Genomic DNA, 21,697 nt, shown 5'->3' with positions numbered 1-21,697 from the left:
TTTGCCATTTATTTTTATTATAATTTAATAAAAATGTCTTGATTTGTGATAGAAATCATATTGTGTAAAATATAAAATAGAAATGCTCGAAAATTTTTTATTTTAAATATGGGCTAGACATTGGCCTAAAATTTTTTTTTTGCAGAAATCGCCAGGCCTGATTAAAAAACTAAGCCCATGCAACTTTCATATTCTGATTTTATCTTTAAATGAATTATGACTTTTATATATTTTATTTCAGTTCTAAACTAACAAAATTATAATGGTCTTTGGCGGGCTTGAGAAAATTTTCCTATAGGGTTTTCAGAGATTTACCTATCTCCAGGCTTGGGAAAAAATTACAAAATTATTATGGGTTGGCCAGGTTTAAGGATAAAAATTTCAGGCCAATGTCTAGTCCATATTTAAAATTAAGAAATTTTCAAGCATATCTATTTTAAATTTTACCCAATGATTTCTATCACAAACTTAAATTTTATTCTAATTATAAAATCAAATTTAAGATATTTTTATTAAATTACAATAGAAATAAATGGAATATAAAAATTAAATTTAAGACATTGTTATTAAATTACAATAGAAATAAATGGCAAAATTTTATGAAAGTTGCATGTGATTTCGTTTTTTGATCAGGCCTGGCTATGTCTGCAAAAAAAAAATTTTTGGCCAATGTCTACCCCATATTTCAAATTAAAAAATTTCCAAACATCTCTATTTTCAATTTTATTAAAAATGATTTCTATCACAAATTTCAATTTTATTCTAAATATAAAGTTAAGACATTATTATTAAATTACAATAGAAATAAATGGCAAAATTTTGGGAAAGTTGCATGGGACGTAGTTTTTTAAATCAGGTCTAGCTGTAAAACAAAATTTTGAGGCCAATGTCTAGCTAATATTTAAAATTCAAAAATTTTGAAGAATCTCTATTTTTTTACCCAATATGATTCCTATCACAAATTTAAATTTTGATATTTCTAATACCCTTAATGCTCACGGGTTACATTGCAACAATTTCACCTCTTTTTCTCCTAAATTTTAATATAAAATATATTTAGTACCATATACACAAATAATTACCCCTCAACCCCGTCATTCTTGACAGGTTATTAGCTATCTTTTATAATAAGAGACGGATATTTATTATTATTATTAAAATAACAACCTTTATAATCATTCCGATAATCAACTTACCATGATGGTGACGATGAACGCAATATCAAAGAACCAAAACTGGCTTCATAATAAAATTAAAACTTTATTTTTAAAATGATGGGATTAGATATAAGTTAAATGACCATGTATCAAGGTTATCCAATGCTTTATTTAATCCCCAGGCAGAGATGCTCCGTAATCTTTACATCGAAATCACGGTAATTAACTATTTAGAAACTATATTTTTTATATGGTACAAAGAATAATTGCATCACTTCCCTAGATGCTTTGTATTTTTATTTAAAAAAAATAATATATGTATTATATATATTTTTTATTGCTTTCATAATATAAAAATATCATAATAACATTATATACATTTATATAACATTTGTAGACAACACAAAATTTATATATGGGAAAGAAAAAACCCAAATTAAATAATATAAAGGTTTAATATGGTGTAAAATGATAAGAATAAGGAAGGAAGAGTAAGTCTAACAAAAATTTGTGAAGAGAAGACTGCCATTGAAACTTTGATAATCAGCTATAAAGAGAGCTATGGCTAGTCTCTGTCTGAGGATGAAGTCTTCTCGAGGATCGTCAGTATGCTTGTGGATGTGAGATCGTAAATCCTTGAAGAAGAATAATGCAAGCTTACCTAAGGAAGTTAAGGTTGCGGCTATTATGGAATAAAGATGTGATATTCTGATATTTCCGAATATTTAAAACTTTAAGCTGTTCTTTTTGTTCGAGTAAGTTTGAAGTTTGGTTAGATAAGGCAAATGGATCTACAAGAATAGTTCTAAACCAGAAATTTGCCCGTTTCCATGGCATCAAAGTGATTTCGTCAAGCCGCTTTTTATCAAAAAAGTCCTGGTGGTTCAAGTATAGCGGGTGTTTGGGCTAATTTCAAAGCTCGCTGGATCAAGGAATTGCAATAGGTATGCCCGAGGATTCGATCTTTGCCCGATCTGCAATGTTAACTGTGTCCTCCTTTGTTGTCTTTGGGGATTCTGCAGTCAGAGCAGATGTGCTGAACAATTTTGAAGAATTCCTATTGCGTGGGTTAACTTATTGCTGGTTTGTTGGAGTTAAAATTTTTGAATGAATAACTTTCTAAAACTTCTCCAGATCCATTAAGTAAAAAAGTGAAGAGAGAACGGCCTGTTATGAGAATGTTTGGCATTGAATGTAGCATGCTACAAATTTTTCTTGGCCCAAGCCCCTCCTTTTGGTGGGTAAAAAAGCTGGAGCCCATGCTGTTTTATTGAATTTTAGATTCAAGATATTTTCTGTTAGATCTTTTATTCCATAAATTCTGAGAGGGATAGGAAATTTAAAAATAGTCGTTGATCGCAGAGCATAAAGGATGCGTGAAATGTTAAGGAATTTTTTTTAGGAGGAATAATAATTTATACGAGGTTAGCAAGTCAAGAAGTCACCAAGCTTTAAGAAAAATAACAAGAGTAGACTGGAGGAAGGCACTGATTGAAGTGAATACGCCTACTAGGGAACCTAGACGTGTTAGCTCCTCCTTGGAGGTGATTTTGAAATTGTGGGGATTTGGATCTGAGTAGTTTAATAATAAATTCTCTAAATAACAATTCTATAAATGCTATTTTTTTTGCTCATGGATAATGATGAGGCAAGTGTTATGAATGGACTTCTTTTAAGAGTCCAGGAAAGATATGCATTGACTTTTGTTGAATCTTTTATCAGTTTTCAGTTAGAATTAAGAAATGTTTCTATTTTTTATTATTATTTTACGGAATGCGAATAAATTTTGTAATTTAAATATCCCAATAAAAGAATGGTTAATTTTTCTGATCTAACATGAAATTTTTTTTTATAAGTTTATATCTTTTATCCAATTATAGATATTATAAAAAATATACTAGAAAACGCAGATATTATTAAAAACTACAAACGCTTTGCATCCCTTCTCCCCCTTTTTTAAAAAAATTCTCATGTTATGAACCAATTTATTTTACATTCTAATTACCCTGATTTGAAGAATACACAATTTTAAATTCCTATTTTTAAATTTCAAATTTTCTTAACTTATAAATTTTTTTTTCTTGTACAAAAAAATGATATTTTATTGACCCCCATATTATAAAGTATTTGGTTTTTAAAATTGTGACAATCATCAAAGATAAATAATTTTAATATGCTATTTTTTGTCTCTTGTGAATAATATTATTCTTGTACTAATGCCTAATTATATTTAAACATTTATCATATAACAGAAATTTTTTTCATAAATTAGAATATAGTAATGTAAATTTAAAAATATAAAAGCTTGCCATCGTGTGTTTCTAATATTAACTATAAAAATATACAATTTCGCGAAAATTTTACTATTTTTGTAATAGCCGCAGGATTTTATTAATTTTAATAATTGCTATTTAAAGAATATTTTTAGTGGTTGTATAAAGAAAGTTCACGGCTTAAAATAATTTTAAATAATTTTTAAAAATATTTGTGAGTACAAATAAGTCTAAATATAACAAAAAGGACTGCTAGTAAAATTGTGTAAACCAGAAAGTCCATATGCAGCCACAAATGGAAGAAACGAAAAGGCTTTGATTTCTGAGCCTGCAAACCGTAGACAGTACATGGACACAATATTTACCATAGACCCTATACAGGTCTATTTAGCTAAAGCAATCTGCAGCTATTTATTTATAAAACCAGAGGTCACTATTATTCTTATTCTATTATTTTATTAGGTAAAAAATTATAATTTTTATTGATATTATTTATTATATACTGATGAAATTATATATTTTTTAAAGGATATTATAAGTTATAATTCACTAGTTATTTTAGATCAAATCTACCCGGATTAAATTAATTAGACGATGGCCAAATATTTTTATCTTGCAAAGCATAGACAGGTACTTCATTGACAATATCTTTTTTGATTAACTTATCTTCTAAATAGTAATCTTCAGAGGCAACTCTGTTGAAAAATATAAAAGGAAGATAACCTCAAAACTTTTAATAATCCATATTTAGGGTAATAATATCATAATATTTAAAAAATTAGGTCTAATTTTATATTTTGAAGTATTTAATATCATGAGGTACAAAAAATAAATGGGTTATAGAAATCGTTTGAGATCTATCATGTAGTCATTTATTCAACTTTCGTCGACCTGACTAATAGGATCTCTGGGGATAAAATATTTCCTAAAATAGATTTAGGGGACACTTTTTTATAATTCGGACTTAGTCCAAAATGTAGGAACCTTCTAGTAATTTTGATTCATGACGGTTATTACTGATACCCAAGAATTCCATTGAGTTAACTAGCGCACCGATAATATTTCAACGCTTTAAAACCTTTTTTTTAAAAATGATGTAATTATTTCTGGAGAAATTAATTTTGATCACATAAATAATTTACAAGAAATATTAAGACGATTTAACAAGACTGGACGAATACTGCCTGTTAAAAAATTGGTGAAGTCAGTTAGATATCTGGGCCATATAAATGATGAATTCGGAATTCACCCGACATAAGAAATCTGAAAGAGTTACGATCGTTTCTTGGAATGGTTAATTACCGCAACGTTTATATAAAATTTGCATTATTTGTGAGCCTTTACACTGACTAAAGGTAAAAATGTTAGTTAGTTTTCGCATTCTTAAGAAAATGAAATATTTTTATAAAGTTAAAAATCATCAAAAGAAGATATAATAATTCCCTATTCAGAAGACATTCTGTCGGGATTTAATGTAACGTTTCGGATGATAATCTAGGAGCCAGATTGTATATCGTTTTCTTACTAGCCAGAAGAAACCAATTCTATGAGTGCCCAGAACACTTTCGGCTGCTAAGAAATTATGCCACTATTAATTGGGATTTATCGGCTATAGTATTCGCAATCTATAAATTTAATCAGTGTATATATGAAAATTTCATATTGTTCACCGACCATAAACAATAACAATATATTTCAAGTGAAAAAGATTTAAATAAAATCACAAATAACTGTTTAGTAGGGTGAATTGACGAAAAGGACTTAAAAATTCATAGACCAGGATATTAAAATAAAGGTGCAGACGCTTTATCCAGATTGGGGGAAGGGAAATTAGTAACAAAAAAACTTGCAAAAAAAAATTCGATGACGAAATCCAAATAAAAATAATTAATTTGATCGAAGACCAATCTTTCACTCGAAGTAAAGTTGTGAATGAGAGAATGATATTTGAAATAATTAAAAACAATTGGTATATGTTGAAAATTAATAATTGTTCGGAGATTATAAAAAAATTTTTTTTTGATTAAATATAATATATCGCTTTCGAAGAAGGGTTATTATATTATAATGACAGAATTATTATTCTCGGTAAATAAAAGTGAGTAGATTTTCATTTATCAAGGACATCCGGAATAGTGGGAATAATGTAATTATGAAGATATTACGTTTTTTAGGTAAATCTTAATTGTGTGTTGAAGATTTCGTTTGCTGCAAGAGTTATCAATACTGGAAGCTAGAGAAGGGCCATTATACAATTGAAACATTCCAACCCGAACTTGGGAATGTATCCACATTGATTTGACAGGTTCCTTATCTGGAAAGTAAGTTAATTTGTATGAAATACGATTTAGTTTGAATCCTATAAGTGACACCTCTCTCAATGTAATACACCCCGTCACCTTCCCAGCTCATTTCAAAAGTCAAATACTCATAGTCCCACACATTTAATATCTCGCTACGATCAATAGGTTCTATCAACACGTCGTACGTTTCGGCTGCAAACAAATACAGCTTGTCTACCACTACTGGAACTAATAGGAAGCCCATCGTCCTGAAATATTTGGAGGTAATGAATACGTATAGGGAAAGAGATAGAACAAAAAGGAACCCGTTATTCACCAATATCAAATACACAGATGTTAATTTAAATTTAAATGGCTAAGAAAGAGAGGTTCTCTCATAGGCTTTATTCATATAGTAAATCGTAATAAGCTCAAATCATATTCAATTTATTTGACAGAATTATTTCGACTCTTCTTTTTCCTTCCTACCACATTAATTTTTAAATGATTATTTTTTGTTATTTTTTTTTTAAATTTTATGAACGAAGATTTAAAATTTCCTATTTAAATCCAAAGTAAAAATAAATAAATTAAAAAAATATATAAATATAGTAATTGAAAAAATGACTAAAATTGTTAGAGGAGGCATATCCTCCTAGAGGGGTAAGAAAACAGCTGCCTAGAGTTTAAACGACCAATTCTGAATGAAGGACACTTTATTCAAATTTTGTTGTTGTCGGACGTGATTAAGAGCCGAGTTGTTGCGCTTTGCCCAAATTACGAAAGATCCAGCCACACCTGAAAAAAGGATTTATTTACTATATTTATATATTTTTCTAATTTTATTTTTTTTAATTTTTTTAATTTTTGATTTAAATAAGAAGTCATTTTAAATTTTCGTTCGTAAAATATGAAACTTGAGAAGAATAATAATTTAAAAATTATTATGATAGGAAGAAATAAAAGGAATCGTAATAATTCTGTCAAATATTGTTAATTGAATATGGTTTGAGCTTATTGAGAATATCTACTATATGAATCAAGCCTATGAGATTAGAACATCTCTTTCTTTGCCATTTTAAAATTCATTACTCAAAATCTGTGTATTTGAGATTGGTGAGTTAGGGATTCATTTTTTGTCCTCCTACCTATCTCACAATCTTAATCATAAACTTATAACAATTCAAGCCGTTGGGCTTCCTATCAGTCCAGTAGTAGTCGACAAGTTGTATTTGTTTGCAGCCAAAACCTACGACGTGTTGATAGAACCTATAGATCTTAGCAAGATATTAGATGTGTGGGACTATAAGTACTTGGCTTTTGAAATGAGCGGGGAAGGTGACGATGTGTGTTATATTGAGAGAGGTATCACTTATAGAGCTTAAGCTAAATCATATTTGGTATATACTCTATCACAGAAGGGGATTCTTTCGGAACTGATGACTAGCATCAAAAAGGCCGTTAAGGCTCTTAATGATGGTTTTACATCTTTGGAAGATAATACTTCTATAAATAAATAATATTCTTTTGATTCATGAAAAATTTTAAAAAATAATCTATAATATATTAATAATAGTTCTTTATAAATATCCATTTTGGTGTGATTTATTATCAACTATTAAGCACGTATATAAAAGGTTTTACGAGACCAATTGCAACATGTCGGTAAAAAAAACATTTATTTTATATATGTTAGAATAGAAAGGAAGAAGAATACGAAGAAAGTAAGTCTTTATTTTAAGGAATAATATGAATAATAAAAAATCTTAAGCCCTTTTGTAATCAATCATTAATATTGATATAGTTAATTATGTTATAATTGAGATATAATGATAGCCGCTAGATTGTATCTATACATTATATATATTTTTTTTAAATAACTAACTAATTTCAGGTATACAACCAGCTCACCTTGATTTTTCTACGTATCATGCATACATCAAAGGTAACGATTTGATATCTTTGTCCCCTTATTACCAAATATTCACTGAATCGGTGGACAAGAAATCATATTTTTTCGTTTTTAGCTTTGCCGAAAATAGTAAACCTTATATTATCTTCATTAAAACAATATAAATCATATGGTATACTTTGAATCCAATTTGAAAATTATACATTTCAAAAATAGAGTTCTTTTTAAAAGCTATTATCAGTAAAAGTGCAAAAAAATATATGAATATTCCTTTCTACCTTAGTCTAATAAAATCATTGTGATACTTGCCGAATCTAAGGATGAAATGAAAGAAAGATTAGTGAGTTGAATAAATATCCTAGAAACGCACAGATTCAAAGTAAATAGAGAAAAGACGGAGTATATGGTGGTAGGAGGAGATGAAACAGAGAGTATTGATATAAATGAAGGCAGATATCGGCAATTGAAAGCTGCAAATATTTGGGCTCCACTATACAAACAAACGGCACAATAGAAAAAGAGATAAAGAGTAAGATTAATTAAGGGTGGTTAGTGAAGATCTTTATCTGGAGTGCTATTTGACAAAAGAATCTCACACAAATTAAAGGGAAAAATTTACAGTTCCATAGTACAACCAACTATTATATAGTTCTGAAACATGGCCAACCAAAGAATGAGAAGTCTACAAATGTAGATGAGAATGCTGAGGATGATTGCTGGGGTAACAAGAAAGGATAAAGTGCACAGTACAAGAATACTAACTAGTTAAAAGTGCCCATTAAGACTAAGTTAATGGTAAACAGAATTAGGTGGTATGGGCAAACAATGAGAAGGCCTATGAACTACATAGGAAATAAAGTTGAGAGTTTGGAAATGATGGGCAAACGTAAAAGAGGAAGGCCAAAACTTCAATGGGGCCATAAAGTTATAGACAATATAAAGAAGTATAAATTAGTTAAAGAGATTGTATGAATAACATAAAGTGGAGAGAGATGTTCAAGGAGCTTACCACCAGAAAAGGTGAAAGCTAAAGAGAATAAAAAAATATATATATCTTTATTAAATTAAAATAGTTATTCAATAAATTTAAAGACAGATATTATTTATCCCAGAATATTTTAGGGCAATTAAAAATCTTGAAATATATTTTACTTTACATTATTGAAATATTATATAACAATTTCATATTTATAAATGAAAACCTTGCAAATATTATTTCGGTTATAAGGTGTCATTAAAATTATAGCAACAACAATAGATTTTTTATATTTATCCCATATTTTCCATTTATGCATCTCTTAATACAATAGTGAAAAACTGTATTATATATTTAATATATTCATTATTTACATTTTTTTATGTAACAATTTTATAATAAAAAGATATAAATTTATGTGGTGAATAGTATTTTATTAAAAGTAATAAATTTAAGAATTAATATTTTTCTCTTAGATAAATTTACCATCTAAAAATTCAATTTGTTTACCCTGCTTTTATAGGCTATTTAAAAATAATATGGTGCTATAAGTACTTTATATGATTTTTATATAGTAAATAATATTAGTTTTAAAGTAAAATTGGTCCCTTTTCTGGATAAAGGCACAAATTATTTATTTAAATATTTTGTAATATAAAACAGCTGTATAATAAAAATTGTTAGTTTGAAAGAAAATAATTTGGCGAAACCAGAAAAACGCGAAAAGATTTGTTTGAAAGTAACCTAATACTATTCAAAATAATAGTATAATGCAATTTTAAAAAATAATAAAGCATAATCTGGTTTTTTAGAAAATTAAGATAACTACAGCCTATATTTGTAAATCATTTAAGGATATGAATTATATACTTCTATTTAATATATTTAAAATTTTATAATATTTTAAGTCACAATTTTATAGAGCGACATATAAGGTTTTTTTTAAAAAAATATAAAATTAATAAATCATATATTCTACAAAAAAAAACAAGATAAATAATTAAATATCATATACTAAATTGTCATAATATATTTTTCAAAGGACAATTTTATAGTGAAATTTGAAAACATATTTAATTTTAAATTTGTACCTTTAAAAAAACGTTTATTTTATTATCAAGCTAAATTGATACGACTGTTGTCTTTGTGACCAACCATAGCGTCTCTGTGAATATTTTGAGGACCCCCCCCCCCCCCAAAAAAATTTTTTAAAATATTTTTATTTACACAAAAATGTCATTTGTAAAATGTTTGTTAAAAAAAAGAGAAGGTCATTTTGAAAATATTAGCCAAAAAAGAAGGTCTTTGTAAGCCAAAATGAAGGTCATTTTTTAAAAATAGGGTCATTTTGAAAATATTTTGAAATTGTTAGCTAAAACAAAAGGTCATTTTAAAAAATGTTGCTAAAAAAATGAAGAGATTTTTAAGGCTAATGATGCTTTTGGTGATTAAGGTTTAGAATTTACTATTATTACTATCTTTTATTATGAAGAATATTCAAGACTTCATTGCTTTCGAAAGCGATTAATATTAAGATTATCATCGTTTTATCCTTAATTTTCAAGGATGTTAATAATTGAATTTGACTTTAATTTATTCGGTTTTTATTAACTATTATATCAAAACAAAGGTACTTTATTTCAATGTCTTCTAATATATTTATCATCATCACTTTTTTTTTAAAAAAAAGGCCTATAAATATTGTTTAATTTAGGCGACTTTCAGAAAATAAAAATAAAAATTTTATTTGTAAAATGTTTAAGATTTTAATTTGGTTAAATAATTTATAAATCTGTCTCAAAAATGCATTTCTTGTATCGTCCATTAAGTATTTATATCATGATTCTTTCTGCCCAAAGTATAAAATATATTTAGTTAACATAAATCTATCTATATGCCTAATATTAATTCATTTATTCGTTTTGATTCTTAATAGATTTAATTTAGTAAAACTTCCAGTTCCCAAATTATCAAAAGAGCAGTATTCATAATACCACTAATTGCTTCCTGATAATTTGTGCTTTTTCCACTCTACATCTAATTCCACTTAATTCTTGCCCAAATGTTTACCTATCTTGTCAATTTGTATATTCCTTTTTTTTTAAACAGTCCATATATTTATTTTTTTATAAAAATAGTGCTTAAAACTAACCGATTTTATTTCTAGTGAATACCTTGGGCTGCATAAACGTGTTGTACAAAGGCTCAGTAATTGACATATTATTAAAACCCCAACACCCTTGCGATAGGCCATGCGATGATGAACCTATGGAATGTCATTACGATTTTCAAGTTTGATATTTTTGATTATTTTTTTCGATTTGTCTGTCTTTTTTTTTCAAATATAATTATTATCTTTATATAAAAAAATAGGTAACATTCTCGAGATCCATGTTAAAACCTCAATGCGGAAATTGTCCGGAAATACTTGGTGACTGCTATTTGCCGGGGTGCATCCCGGTAGATGGGAATTCCAGATCTATTTTCTTAGTGAATGAAATGTTGCCAGGGCCAGATATTCGAGTACAAAATTATATAAATTTATATATATTTTATAACAAAGATAATTCACGATAATCGCATCTTTTGCCTTATTTATTCCTATTTTGGATTCTATACTCATATCTAATTATTTTATATTTTAATTTTATTTTTTTTAAGTAAAATTGTGAGAAATTTTAACCATATATAGATCCTATAAGTAAAAAAATATTTTATCATCTTAAAATACTATCAGGGGAATGTTAATAAAGAAACTTAAAATAGATTTAGACCTTCCTAAACATCATAATAAATTTTCTCTCAATGTCACTGTACATTAAGACCTTAGCTAAGGTTTGAGTTAGAAATAATTATCTTCTTTAGCATATCAGTATTTAATAACTAAGGATTAAATCTCTGGTTTTATTTTTTCTTATTTTTTTCTATATGAAACGATTTATATTAAAATTAATAAAGAAAAAATATTATTCTTTGTGTTCGGGGTATTTAGGAAAATGATTTAAGATTTAAAATAATAAAGGAAGAAAAAATAAAGAAAGAAGGAGGGAAAGAAAGTAAGAAAAATAGAAAGAAGAAGAAAAAAAAATGAATATTAGCTTATGGTTACCTTCTGCACAAATATTTTCAGAAAAACATTTTCGAGCTATATAGACTAGATAAGATATAAAATAAAAATTTATCGTTTTAATCCCCCCCCCCATCACTTTTTTGTTTAAAGTTATATAATGTATTATATCAAAGTTTCTTTAATTTGAACACGTCATGAAGGTATGCGAGAACGACATAGTGATAGTAAACGTGACCAACAACCTATTGAGCGGGGAATCTTTAGCCATTCATTGGCATGGTTTACACCACAAAAAAACGCCTTTCATGGATGGTGTGCCATTTATTACCCAGTGCTTAATAAATCACGGAACAACTTTCCGTTACAAATTCATAGCTCATCCGCCCGGCACTAGATTCTGGCATGCCCATGTGTCTTTTTTGAGAGATAACGGTATTTTTTTTAAAAATAGATAAAAGGAAAGAAAATGTCATACTACTTATAGGATATGGCTATAAATTATGTGATAAGGGAGAAATTTCAACTCTCTTTTATTAAGGTTGTAATGGCGATTGATAGGATAAGAGCAATTAGGTTAAATTATGAAGAAATAGGATTCTATGAAAGGAAAAAAAAGAAAACTTTTGATAAAATAATCGTCATACGGATTATCAGAGAAAATGATTGGGAAAATATCACGAAAGATCTGGGATATATATAGAAAAAAATAGGATATGTTAATCATCGTTCCGGTATTTAGATTGGTGATAAAGATGAATACTTTATTATAAATTGAGTTTGGGGAAAGGGGGGAGGGTAATATACGACCTCAGAACAGATTTTAAGCCTAAGAAAGAGGAGCTCAATTCTCAGAGGCTTGATCCATATAGTTGCTAATATTAATAAGCTCACATCGTATTCAAGTAACAATATTTGACAGAATTATTTCGATTTTTTTTTATTTAATATTTTTCGTAATTTTTCAATTTTGTGAAAGAAGATTTAAAATGACTTACTAAAATCCAAAATTAAATTTAAATTTAAATTTTAAAAATATATAAATATATTATTGTTTCCTTTCTTTTAAAGGTGTGGCTGGATCTTTTGTAATTCGCACAAAGCATTACAGCTCGGATCCTAATCATGTCCCACACCAACACGATTTGAACAAGGTGGCCTTCATACAGGATTGGTCTCCGAGATTCAGGGCAGCGCTTTTCTTACCTGACACAGAGGGCACACCTCCTCAAAGTATCCTAGTCAATGGTAGAAGCGGAGATTTTGATCATTCTCCACCTGCTTACTTCTTATATAAACCGGTTGGTCAAAAACTGTATTTGAGATTGGTGAGCAACGGATTCCTTTTTTGTCCCATCTCTCTCAGTATCCGTAATCATAAACTAAAAGTAGTTCAAGCCGATGGATTTCCTATCAGTTCAGTAGTGGTCGACAAGCTGTATTTATTTGCAGCCGAAACGTATGACGTATTGATAGAACCTATTGATCGTAGCGAGATATCAAATGTTTGGGACTATGAGTACCTGGCTTTTGAAATGAACTGGGAAGGTGATGGAGAGTGTTATATCGAAAAAGGTGCCACTTATAGGGCTAGAGCAAAATCGTACCTTGTATATACTCTATCACAGAAGGTGATCCTCTCGGGGCTGATGAATTGCATCAAAGAGGCGGCCGTTAAGGCTCTAGATGATGGTTTCACATCTTATCTCGCTGATTTATGGAAAGTTTTTAAAAAAATACTATAATATATAGATGATAGTTATTTAAAAATATCTACCATTTTGGTATTACCAAGTACATATATAAAAAATTTCACCAGTTACCAATTGCAACATGACGATAACATTTATTTTATATATGTTAGAATCGAAAGGAAGAAGAATACAAAAAGATTTTAAGGAATAAAATGAATTTTTAAAAAAAATATCAAGCCCTTTTGTAATCAATCATTAATTTTGATAGAACTAGTAGTGTTATGATTGAATTATAATGATAGCCTGCAACTTTGTCATACTAATTTATATTTCTATATTTTTTTTAAAATAAATAACTAATTTCAGGTATACAACCCAGCTCATCTTCTTGATTTTTCTACGAATCCTGCTTACATCAAAACTAGCGATTTGAGATCTTTGTCCTTATCCGACCAAGAATCTATTGAATCGGTGGACTCGAAATTCTATTTTTTCGCTGATAGCTTTGTCGGCAATGGTAAACTATATATTATCCTTATTAAAGCAATATAAATCACATGGCATATTTTAAACGCGATTAATCGCTAAATTGTAAATTTTTTTATCCATTATCATGAGTTATAAATCTGAAAATCTAAAAATTTTTACAAAATTGATAACCCTTTTATTCCATTTCCTAAACATTTACATTTTACAAAATGGATATTGATGGGTCAATATATAGCAAAGAATTAAACATCAGATAAATTTTTATTAAAATAAATCCGTCCACCCATTTTATTATGAACGGACCGTACCCTAAGGCTACATTTATAGTGGGATTTGATCCAGCAACATTTAACAGCTGATCGATTTTTTATTTATTTGAGATCATTTTTTATTATTAAAAATGGAATTCAACATAACATTAATATTAATAAAAAGAAAAATTGATGTTATAACCTGATTTTAAAAATCTAATGGGTGTTAAATTGCGCCGTAATAAATTTCACTATGAATTGAGCCCTTTAAATAATAAAATTATTTTCGGTCTTAAATTTTTATCATATTTTTATACGTTGCTAAGCCCAACCTAAACATTTTATTCATTGTTAAGCCTGATTCTGGCCCAATATAGTCCTTATCCTTTTTTTGATTCATTTTATATTTTAGTCATCAGGAGGTATCAACGTTATTGGCTTAGGGGAGAGGGCTCTGGATAAGGATTGATCTGAATCAAAATAATTTATTGCGTATCATTCAGATAAATATAATTGATATTCCGAAATAGTGTTTATAGATATAAAGGGATAAATCATGACGCTATTAAATATTTTATAAAAAATGTATTATCCTAATGCGTCATTAAACCAGCGTTCTTTATTATTTTTTTTATATCTATCTAGAGCTTAACTTACTAACATGCCAAAAAAAATTTATTATTTGAAATTTTTCGGTCTTCTATCAATTTTATCCAAAGAATCAAAAATATCGTTTCAATAAAAAAATATATATATAAAAGGTTTCCCCAATATTAACAATATATCATTCGCTCAGCCATCATCCCCTCTCCTTACCCAATTCCATGATGTACCTAAAGAAGATTTTTGCACTATTGAAGATAGACCAGAATGTTCTCGCCAATTCTGCCAATGTATCAACATGTACCGAATCAAATTGGGTAGCGTCGTCGAATTTATCCTAATAGATGAAGGTTTATTTATCACTCCCTCCTCCTCTATTTCTTTAAATTATATCAAATTTATGATGTACCAGTTTGGAAATTGGACCAAAATAGATTCTATTTCTGAACATCTTAAAATGAGGTTCTGGTTAGGGCCCATATAAAAATTTAAAATTGAAGTTTCTAGGGATTTGTACTTCGAGAAGGTCCAGATTTTGGTTCCAAACTCGAGATTTTTTTTTCTACATTAAAAAAAATATATACAATTTTATATAAGAATTAGCTATTTAATTTTAAAGGCAATAATGGTAGATACGATATACACTCTTTTCATCTTCATGGCCACACATTTAGAGTATTGGCTCAGGAGAAGGTAGGAATTTCTACTACACTCGAGGAAGTAAATACTATTATACTTTTATTATTTTTTATATATTTAAATATACATATTAATTTTTGACCTTCAGTTTAAAAAATTTTTTTATGGAGCTCTTTTTCAGATATCTAAGGTCCAAATGAGTTTTCGTTTCTTTTCTTTGGAATTCATTAAATATTCAATATATAATAATTTTTAAAATGTAACGATTATATATCTATTATTTTGTGAAAAAAAAGGAACGCGCGATACTGGCTATTTAACTAAAATATAATACAAAAATAATATATTATAAGATAAATAATATATTTTTGTAATAATTTTTTATTTATTTTTAGCAAAAATTCATTTTAAAATTTTAATCAGATTAACAAGAGCGCTTAGTGCTCAACACAGATTTCGCTGTGCTAAATACATGTTCAACTAGCACAGAGGATGGAAGGGTTGTTTTATATTTTATAAATGAAAATTTTAATTGGGGGAATTTATAAAAGATCAAGAATAATCTGTATTTTGAAAAAAGCTTAGTTCATATTCAAAAAATTTTTATTCAGATCTTCATCCAACTTTTTTATCTTTATTAGAAAATAATCTGTAAATGTTTTATTTTTTAAAGGAATCAAGTCCACTTTTTCTTTTTCTAAATCTTTTCTCGAACAGGAAATAAATTTAAGCACTTCCTTCTTCATATCCAATTTTACCAGGGCCATTCTGATTTAAATACTGGGTGAACTGCTGATAATATATATTCTTCCTTATAGATGTGCTCGCATCTATTTAAAAAAATATATAATCAAAATATAAATGGTAAGCAATATTTCAACTAGTATATTTTTATCTTTGTCATTGATGATTGCATTATTAAGTGGCTATTTTTTAACTCTCATTAAAATCGTAAGAGCCTTAGGAACGTGTTCCATAACCTATAAAATCACATATATAGTCATATAATATACATCAATGATCAACTTGTCATTATCTGCAAACTCTTTAATTTAGATTTATCATAAGATTTGTCAAATTTGTAGCCATTATTCTTAATAAGACTATTTATTAATTTCATGGAGTTATGGAAAGAGTTCCTTCTTGTTATAACCAGTTTAATCAGATATCTTCTCATTTTTTTCCTTAAAAATGGATGTACTGTTTGGAGGATGCCCATATATTTATTCCATAAATGAGGTTAAGATATTTTAGTTGGGACACAATTTACACTTATAAAGTTTAAACTTTCTACCCTTAGTTTTCTTTATTGGTGTAAAAAATGTTTTATATTGGAGCAAAGGCAGGTTAACTCATCTTGATCTGAAGAAAATGCACAATTGACATAATATTCCTTTAAAAATAAATTATAATATTAGAGAATAAGAATATAAATTTACATATAATTGATTAATTCAATAATAACTAGATTAACATTCTTGACTGAAAATTTAACAACAAAAATTTTAAATAAAAATGAAGGAATTTAGTGGTTGATCTAAATTAAAAACTCGGTTTAAATTATTTATAAAATTTAAAAAATAAATAAAAATAATTTTCTAATTCAAATGTTTTTTTCATATTTTTTAGGGAAAAATTTAAAATAACGAGTAACGATTTGCGTTATCATTACTCAAAAGATAAACGCGTTTCCATTACACTTAACGATGGCGTTCCTTTTATTCAAAAAAAGGTAACGCCATTAGCAACGACGTTACTTTTTACATTACTTTACAGCACTAGTTAATAGCGATTTATTACTATGGGTCAGATTCGTTCCAGCTGTTTTATTAATGTTATCTATCAAAGTACATGATACTATATGATATATTTAATCACAAAAATAACTTTTTAAAATTTAATAGTATTTAACCGAACAAATAATCTTTCAGTCAATTAACCATATTTGATTGATCAATTGATCGACACTTGGCAACTCTGAATTTTTATATAAATGTGTGCGCTAATTGATTTCAAAATATTATCATTTTTTAAAAAAGTATATCAAAAATTTATCGATAATTTTGTGAATCTATATTCGTTTTAATAGTATCGGCAACAAGCCTGCATTAGCCACTCCTTGTTTTTATTTTAAGTATATACTTAGTAAAGTTTTTTTTAAACATGCGCACCTAGATAAAGCAATTAGATGTTTCGGGTTCTTTAAAACGCAATCTTTACAATCCAGTTTACAAAAACATTCTGGCAGTACCTCAAGGAGGTTATGGAATTATTCGATTTGTCGCTGACAATCCAGGTTAAAATATAAAAAAAATTACTTAAGTTAATATATTTTTAAGATATTACAAAAAAATAATAATAAGGGGCTTAGTAATTTTCATTTGTGTATTATAACAACTCTTTAATTAAATTATAAAATATGCTATTTTTATTCTATTCGATTTTTTAAAAGATTCTAACATATAATATTACCATAAAGGCTTTGGTTTAAATAAAATCACTTTAAAAAAAACAAACAAAATAAAAGGGTTTTGGTTATTACATTGCCATTTATCGTTTCATTTACTGGGAGGAATGAATGTCGTTTTGTGGGTTGGAGAATTGAATGATATTGTAGAGCCACCGCCCAACTTCCCTAGATGCGGGTCATATACAGATGATTTTAATTTATAAATAATTCATCCCAAAATTTTTGTAAAATTATATACTATATAAATATATATTATTAAGATTTTGATAAAATAATATCATTTTAATATATAATGTGATATTCATTGTTCAATATAGCAATGCAAGTAAACCGATCTCTTAATTTTTTTTTTTTAATTTAATTTTTGTTCAGTTAATTGGTTTGAAATTTATATATATATGTGCGTTATATTTTTATAATCGCCAATTGTTCTTTATAGGACCTTTGTTTTAAATTCGTCTGTGTAATAAATTGAATTATAAAAGTTTAAAAGTTTTATAAAAAAAGTCATATATAAACATAAAATATAACTAAATTGGATATATAAATTCAATTATAAAAATGAATACCAGAACAACTAAATGTATATCTGTTTAAATAAATTTATTTTTTTTAAATATGTCATGGTGAAGAAGATCCTCTATCCACAGAATATTTAAAAATATATTATTAATCTCATAACAAAGGAATAGAAAGTAGAAGTGAAATTGTTTATGAGAGAACAAGATAATGAGGTCCTGGTGGGGTACGATGATTCTAAGAAAACAAATCTTAGATTTATTACGATTTAAGTAAATATAAGGAGATAATAAAAAATCTATAATATTAGTTTAAAAACCACAAAGAGGCCATCTTATAAAGCATAAATTGAAATGAGACTATTTTAGAGAGATAATATACTATATTATTATTAAATAATAGATTATTTATATTAACTTTTAAGGTGTTAAATAATATTTTATTTTAATGTTACACAATAATATTTTTTGTCGATTAGTATTTAAATGTTTACTCTTTAAGGCAATATTTGTAAATTGTGATATGTAAAGTGGACATTTTGTTTTATATTCAATTATGTTAAAAAGAAATTTATTTTTTTTTTATTGGAAATATATAAAGCTTTTTTTTAAAAAATAAAAATACAAGCTCTTTTTTGTTATAAAGAAATTCAATACAAAAAATACAATTTAAAATTTTCCAAATAAAGACTTTATTTGTATCATCATAAATTCTAAACCATTCTCATATTCATATATGGACCAAATCTCAGTGCAAGACCACCCCACTTGCACCAATTATTAATATCGAGGTTAAAGAGGAGGAAATTCAGAGGATGTCCTGATTACCCTCGTTTTAGCTCGGTTATTTATATTATAATATGTTAAATAGAGATTTTAAGTTCAAATTATTTTATTGAAGATATAGTTTAATATAGGGTGTCCTCCTGGTTCGACTTAGTTTTGGCACCTAATACTAATCGATTTCAACTAAAATGAAATAAATAATTTTAGATTTTTTTTCTTGTGATATTGCATATTTTGTTATATTCACGTCGTTTAAGGGAGAATAGAAGATATAATTTTTTAATTATAGAAATATTTGCTTAATATCCATAAGAAATATGTATTAATTTTTTCATTAACTCTTATAGTATTAGAGCCATATTCCTATTTTCTTTATTATAACTATGCAAAATATCTAACTAAACAAATTGTCGATTTTTAATTTATTGCATTTATTTTAATTAATTTAAGTAAGGTATCACCACTTACCTAGGAGTTGTTAGATTGATGGAACATTATTACCATATAAATGTCAAATCACCAAATTTATAAGGTTCGAATTTTATATATTATTTGGAATTTTTGAGTATATTTTAAAGTATTAGTATTGTTAAAATCTTTAAAAATAGATTTTGTGTTGCTTATGCAGGTATTTGCAATATGAGGAATTGTACATCTTTAAATTATCGAGATGATCAATTTTATAAATTGATGTTGAATTCTAATTAGTTTAACAATATCATAATTTTAGAATATTTGTTGCTTTGACCTCAAATTTTTTATTTAATTTATATTGATAATATATAAAATTTATTTTATAAATGATCCACACCAGAATTAACTCAATCCGTTTCCTTTTATAATATTCTCTAAAACGAATCATCTAGTGATATAGATAAGTGCAAGATCATACTTAAAAGTTCCCATGGAGCTAATTTGGAAAGGCACCATTCTAAAGAACATTAATTCTTAGCTATTCAAATATATTTTGCCATCAATATGGAAATGTCATAATTTTTTATTGGACACTCATTAAATTCGATAATCAAGGTTGAAATTGATAAAAACACGCGTTAATAAATTTTTGCACAGAAGTTATGATTATTATATATTTTTTATATATTGCTCAAAGATACATATAATAAAAATTAATTAATTTTTCATCTATCTTATAAATAAACGATGGCAAAAATTTTAAGAAACAATATTTATGATTAAAGTCATATACGATAGTGTTGTTTTCAATAAATATATTTTAAAAATTTTTTATAACCACAATAAACCTTTATAAATTTTTCTTAAGAATTATAATAGAACCGTATCCTTTGTGAATTTTTTAAATAAAGTTTCGGTTCGGGTCTCTGAAATAAATATATACAGTTTTAAATAATATTCCATTAAAAATATTTAGTATATGTGCCATATTGGGTTATGGAATCTACTAGGATTCGTAATCTCTTGAGTTTAAATCATTTGCTGAAAGCGATATTGACGGAAAATGTATTTATGCATATATATAGGAGTACCCACACTTCAGAAACCTTTACCATAAAATTTATGACTATTCTTAATTTTTAATTATTTTTATATTCATTTTTTATATAAATTAAAAAATACATAAAAGGTTTGTGGCGAAAATTGTGGGTAATAATACATAGAGTGGGTATTATACAAATGTTGAATTACATTTAGGTTGAATAAGATTTAAAAAATTTTTTAAATAGCCTACCTAGGTAAATTATTTAAAAATATGAAAATTTCTAAATCAAAGAATTTGGTAAATATTATATAAATACTCCAGGAATAGTCATGTAATGTATCTTAAACCTACTTTGATTTCATCTTTGTTAAAAAATTTCATATTTTAATTAAATTAAGTTTATTGTTAAATATAAATATTCATCATAAGGTAATGGCATCAATTTTATTTTGGAACTCAATTTCAAGGTAAGAACAATTATAATTTCCAGTATTGCTTATACAGTTTCTTGGACCATAGCCGAAAAACTTAAAATTAAATTGTTGATCCAGATGTTGATTAACGATTCAAACTATAAATCTTATTAGTGACTCATATTGCCTAAATTTGATTAGATGTCTTTTCCTAGCGAGGAGGGTTTAATTTTATATTTTAAATTAATAATTTTCATTTCCATTTACAGATAATATTAACATTGTATTTGGTAAAATATATAAAGTCTTATATATTTTAACGTACAAATCTTGGTGTAAAAACTATATGGAACAAATTTACTAGGGGTAAATATTCACTTCTCGATGCATAGATAGTCAGTTAGTTCATTTTGAATAAATTTGCATTATATATTATAATCCTTGGGTGCAATCCAGTTAAAAAGTATGATCTGTGGGTGTAATCTCAAAGCTCAATAAAACTATTTGCGCATTTAAAGATCCTGTTGTCATCACAATCTAAGTGTTCAGACATCTGAATCTAAATTAAGGCACATGTATGACTCATTTAAACAATTAATAAATCAAAGAATACGTAAGAAAGCATCTTAATATCTATTTTATTGGTTTTTTAAGATTTGACACTAGTCAACAAAAATATTTAATTTTTTTTCTCAGAACAACCTTATG

At 26.9% G+C, this 21,697-nt stretch overlaps 1 protein-coding gene across 1 annotated transcript; it reads left to right on the top strand.

The window, feature by feature from the left end:
* Nucleotides 1–10,409: 10,409 nt before the first annotated feature.
* On the top strand, nt 10,410–18,270 carry LOC135927783 (uncharacterized). The gene is made up of 10 exons (XM_065463965.1): nt 10,410–10,458; nt 10,768–10,892; nt 10,974–11,123; nt 11,871–12,102; nt 12,739–13,391; nt 13,728–13,878; nt 14,863–15,054; nt 15,324–15,424; nt 17,519–17,639; nt 17,871–18,270. Exons 1-10 carry the CDS (start codon nt 10,440–10,442, stop codon nt 18,014–18,016), a joined length of 1,890 nt encoding a protein of 629 aa, XP_065320037.1. The 5' UTR covers nt 10,410–10,439; the 3' UTR covers nt 18,017–18,270.
* The last annotated feature ends 3,427 nt before the right edge of the window (nt 18,271–21,697 follow it).

The sequence above is a fragment of the Gordionus sp. m RMFG-2023 genome, chromosome 4 (assembly GCF_954871325.1).
Source record: "Gordionus sp. m RMFG-2023 chromosome 4, tfGorSpeb1-WG-v2, whole genome shotgun sequence".
Taxonomy (NCBI): domain Eukaryota; kingdom Metazoa; phylum Nematomorpha; class Gordioida; order Chordodea; family Parachordodidae; genus Gordionus; species Gordionus sp. m RMFG-2023.
This window is presented reverse-complemented; position numbering and strand designations above follow the sequence as displayed.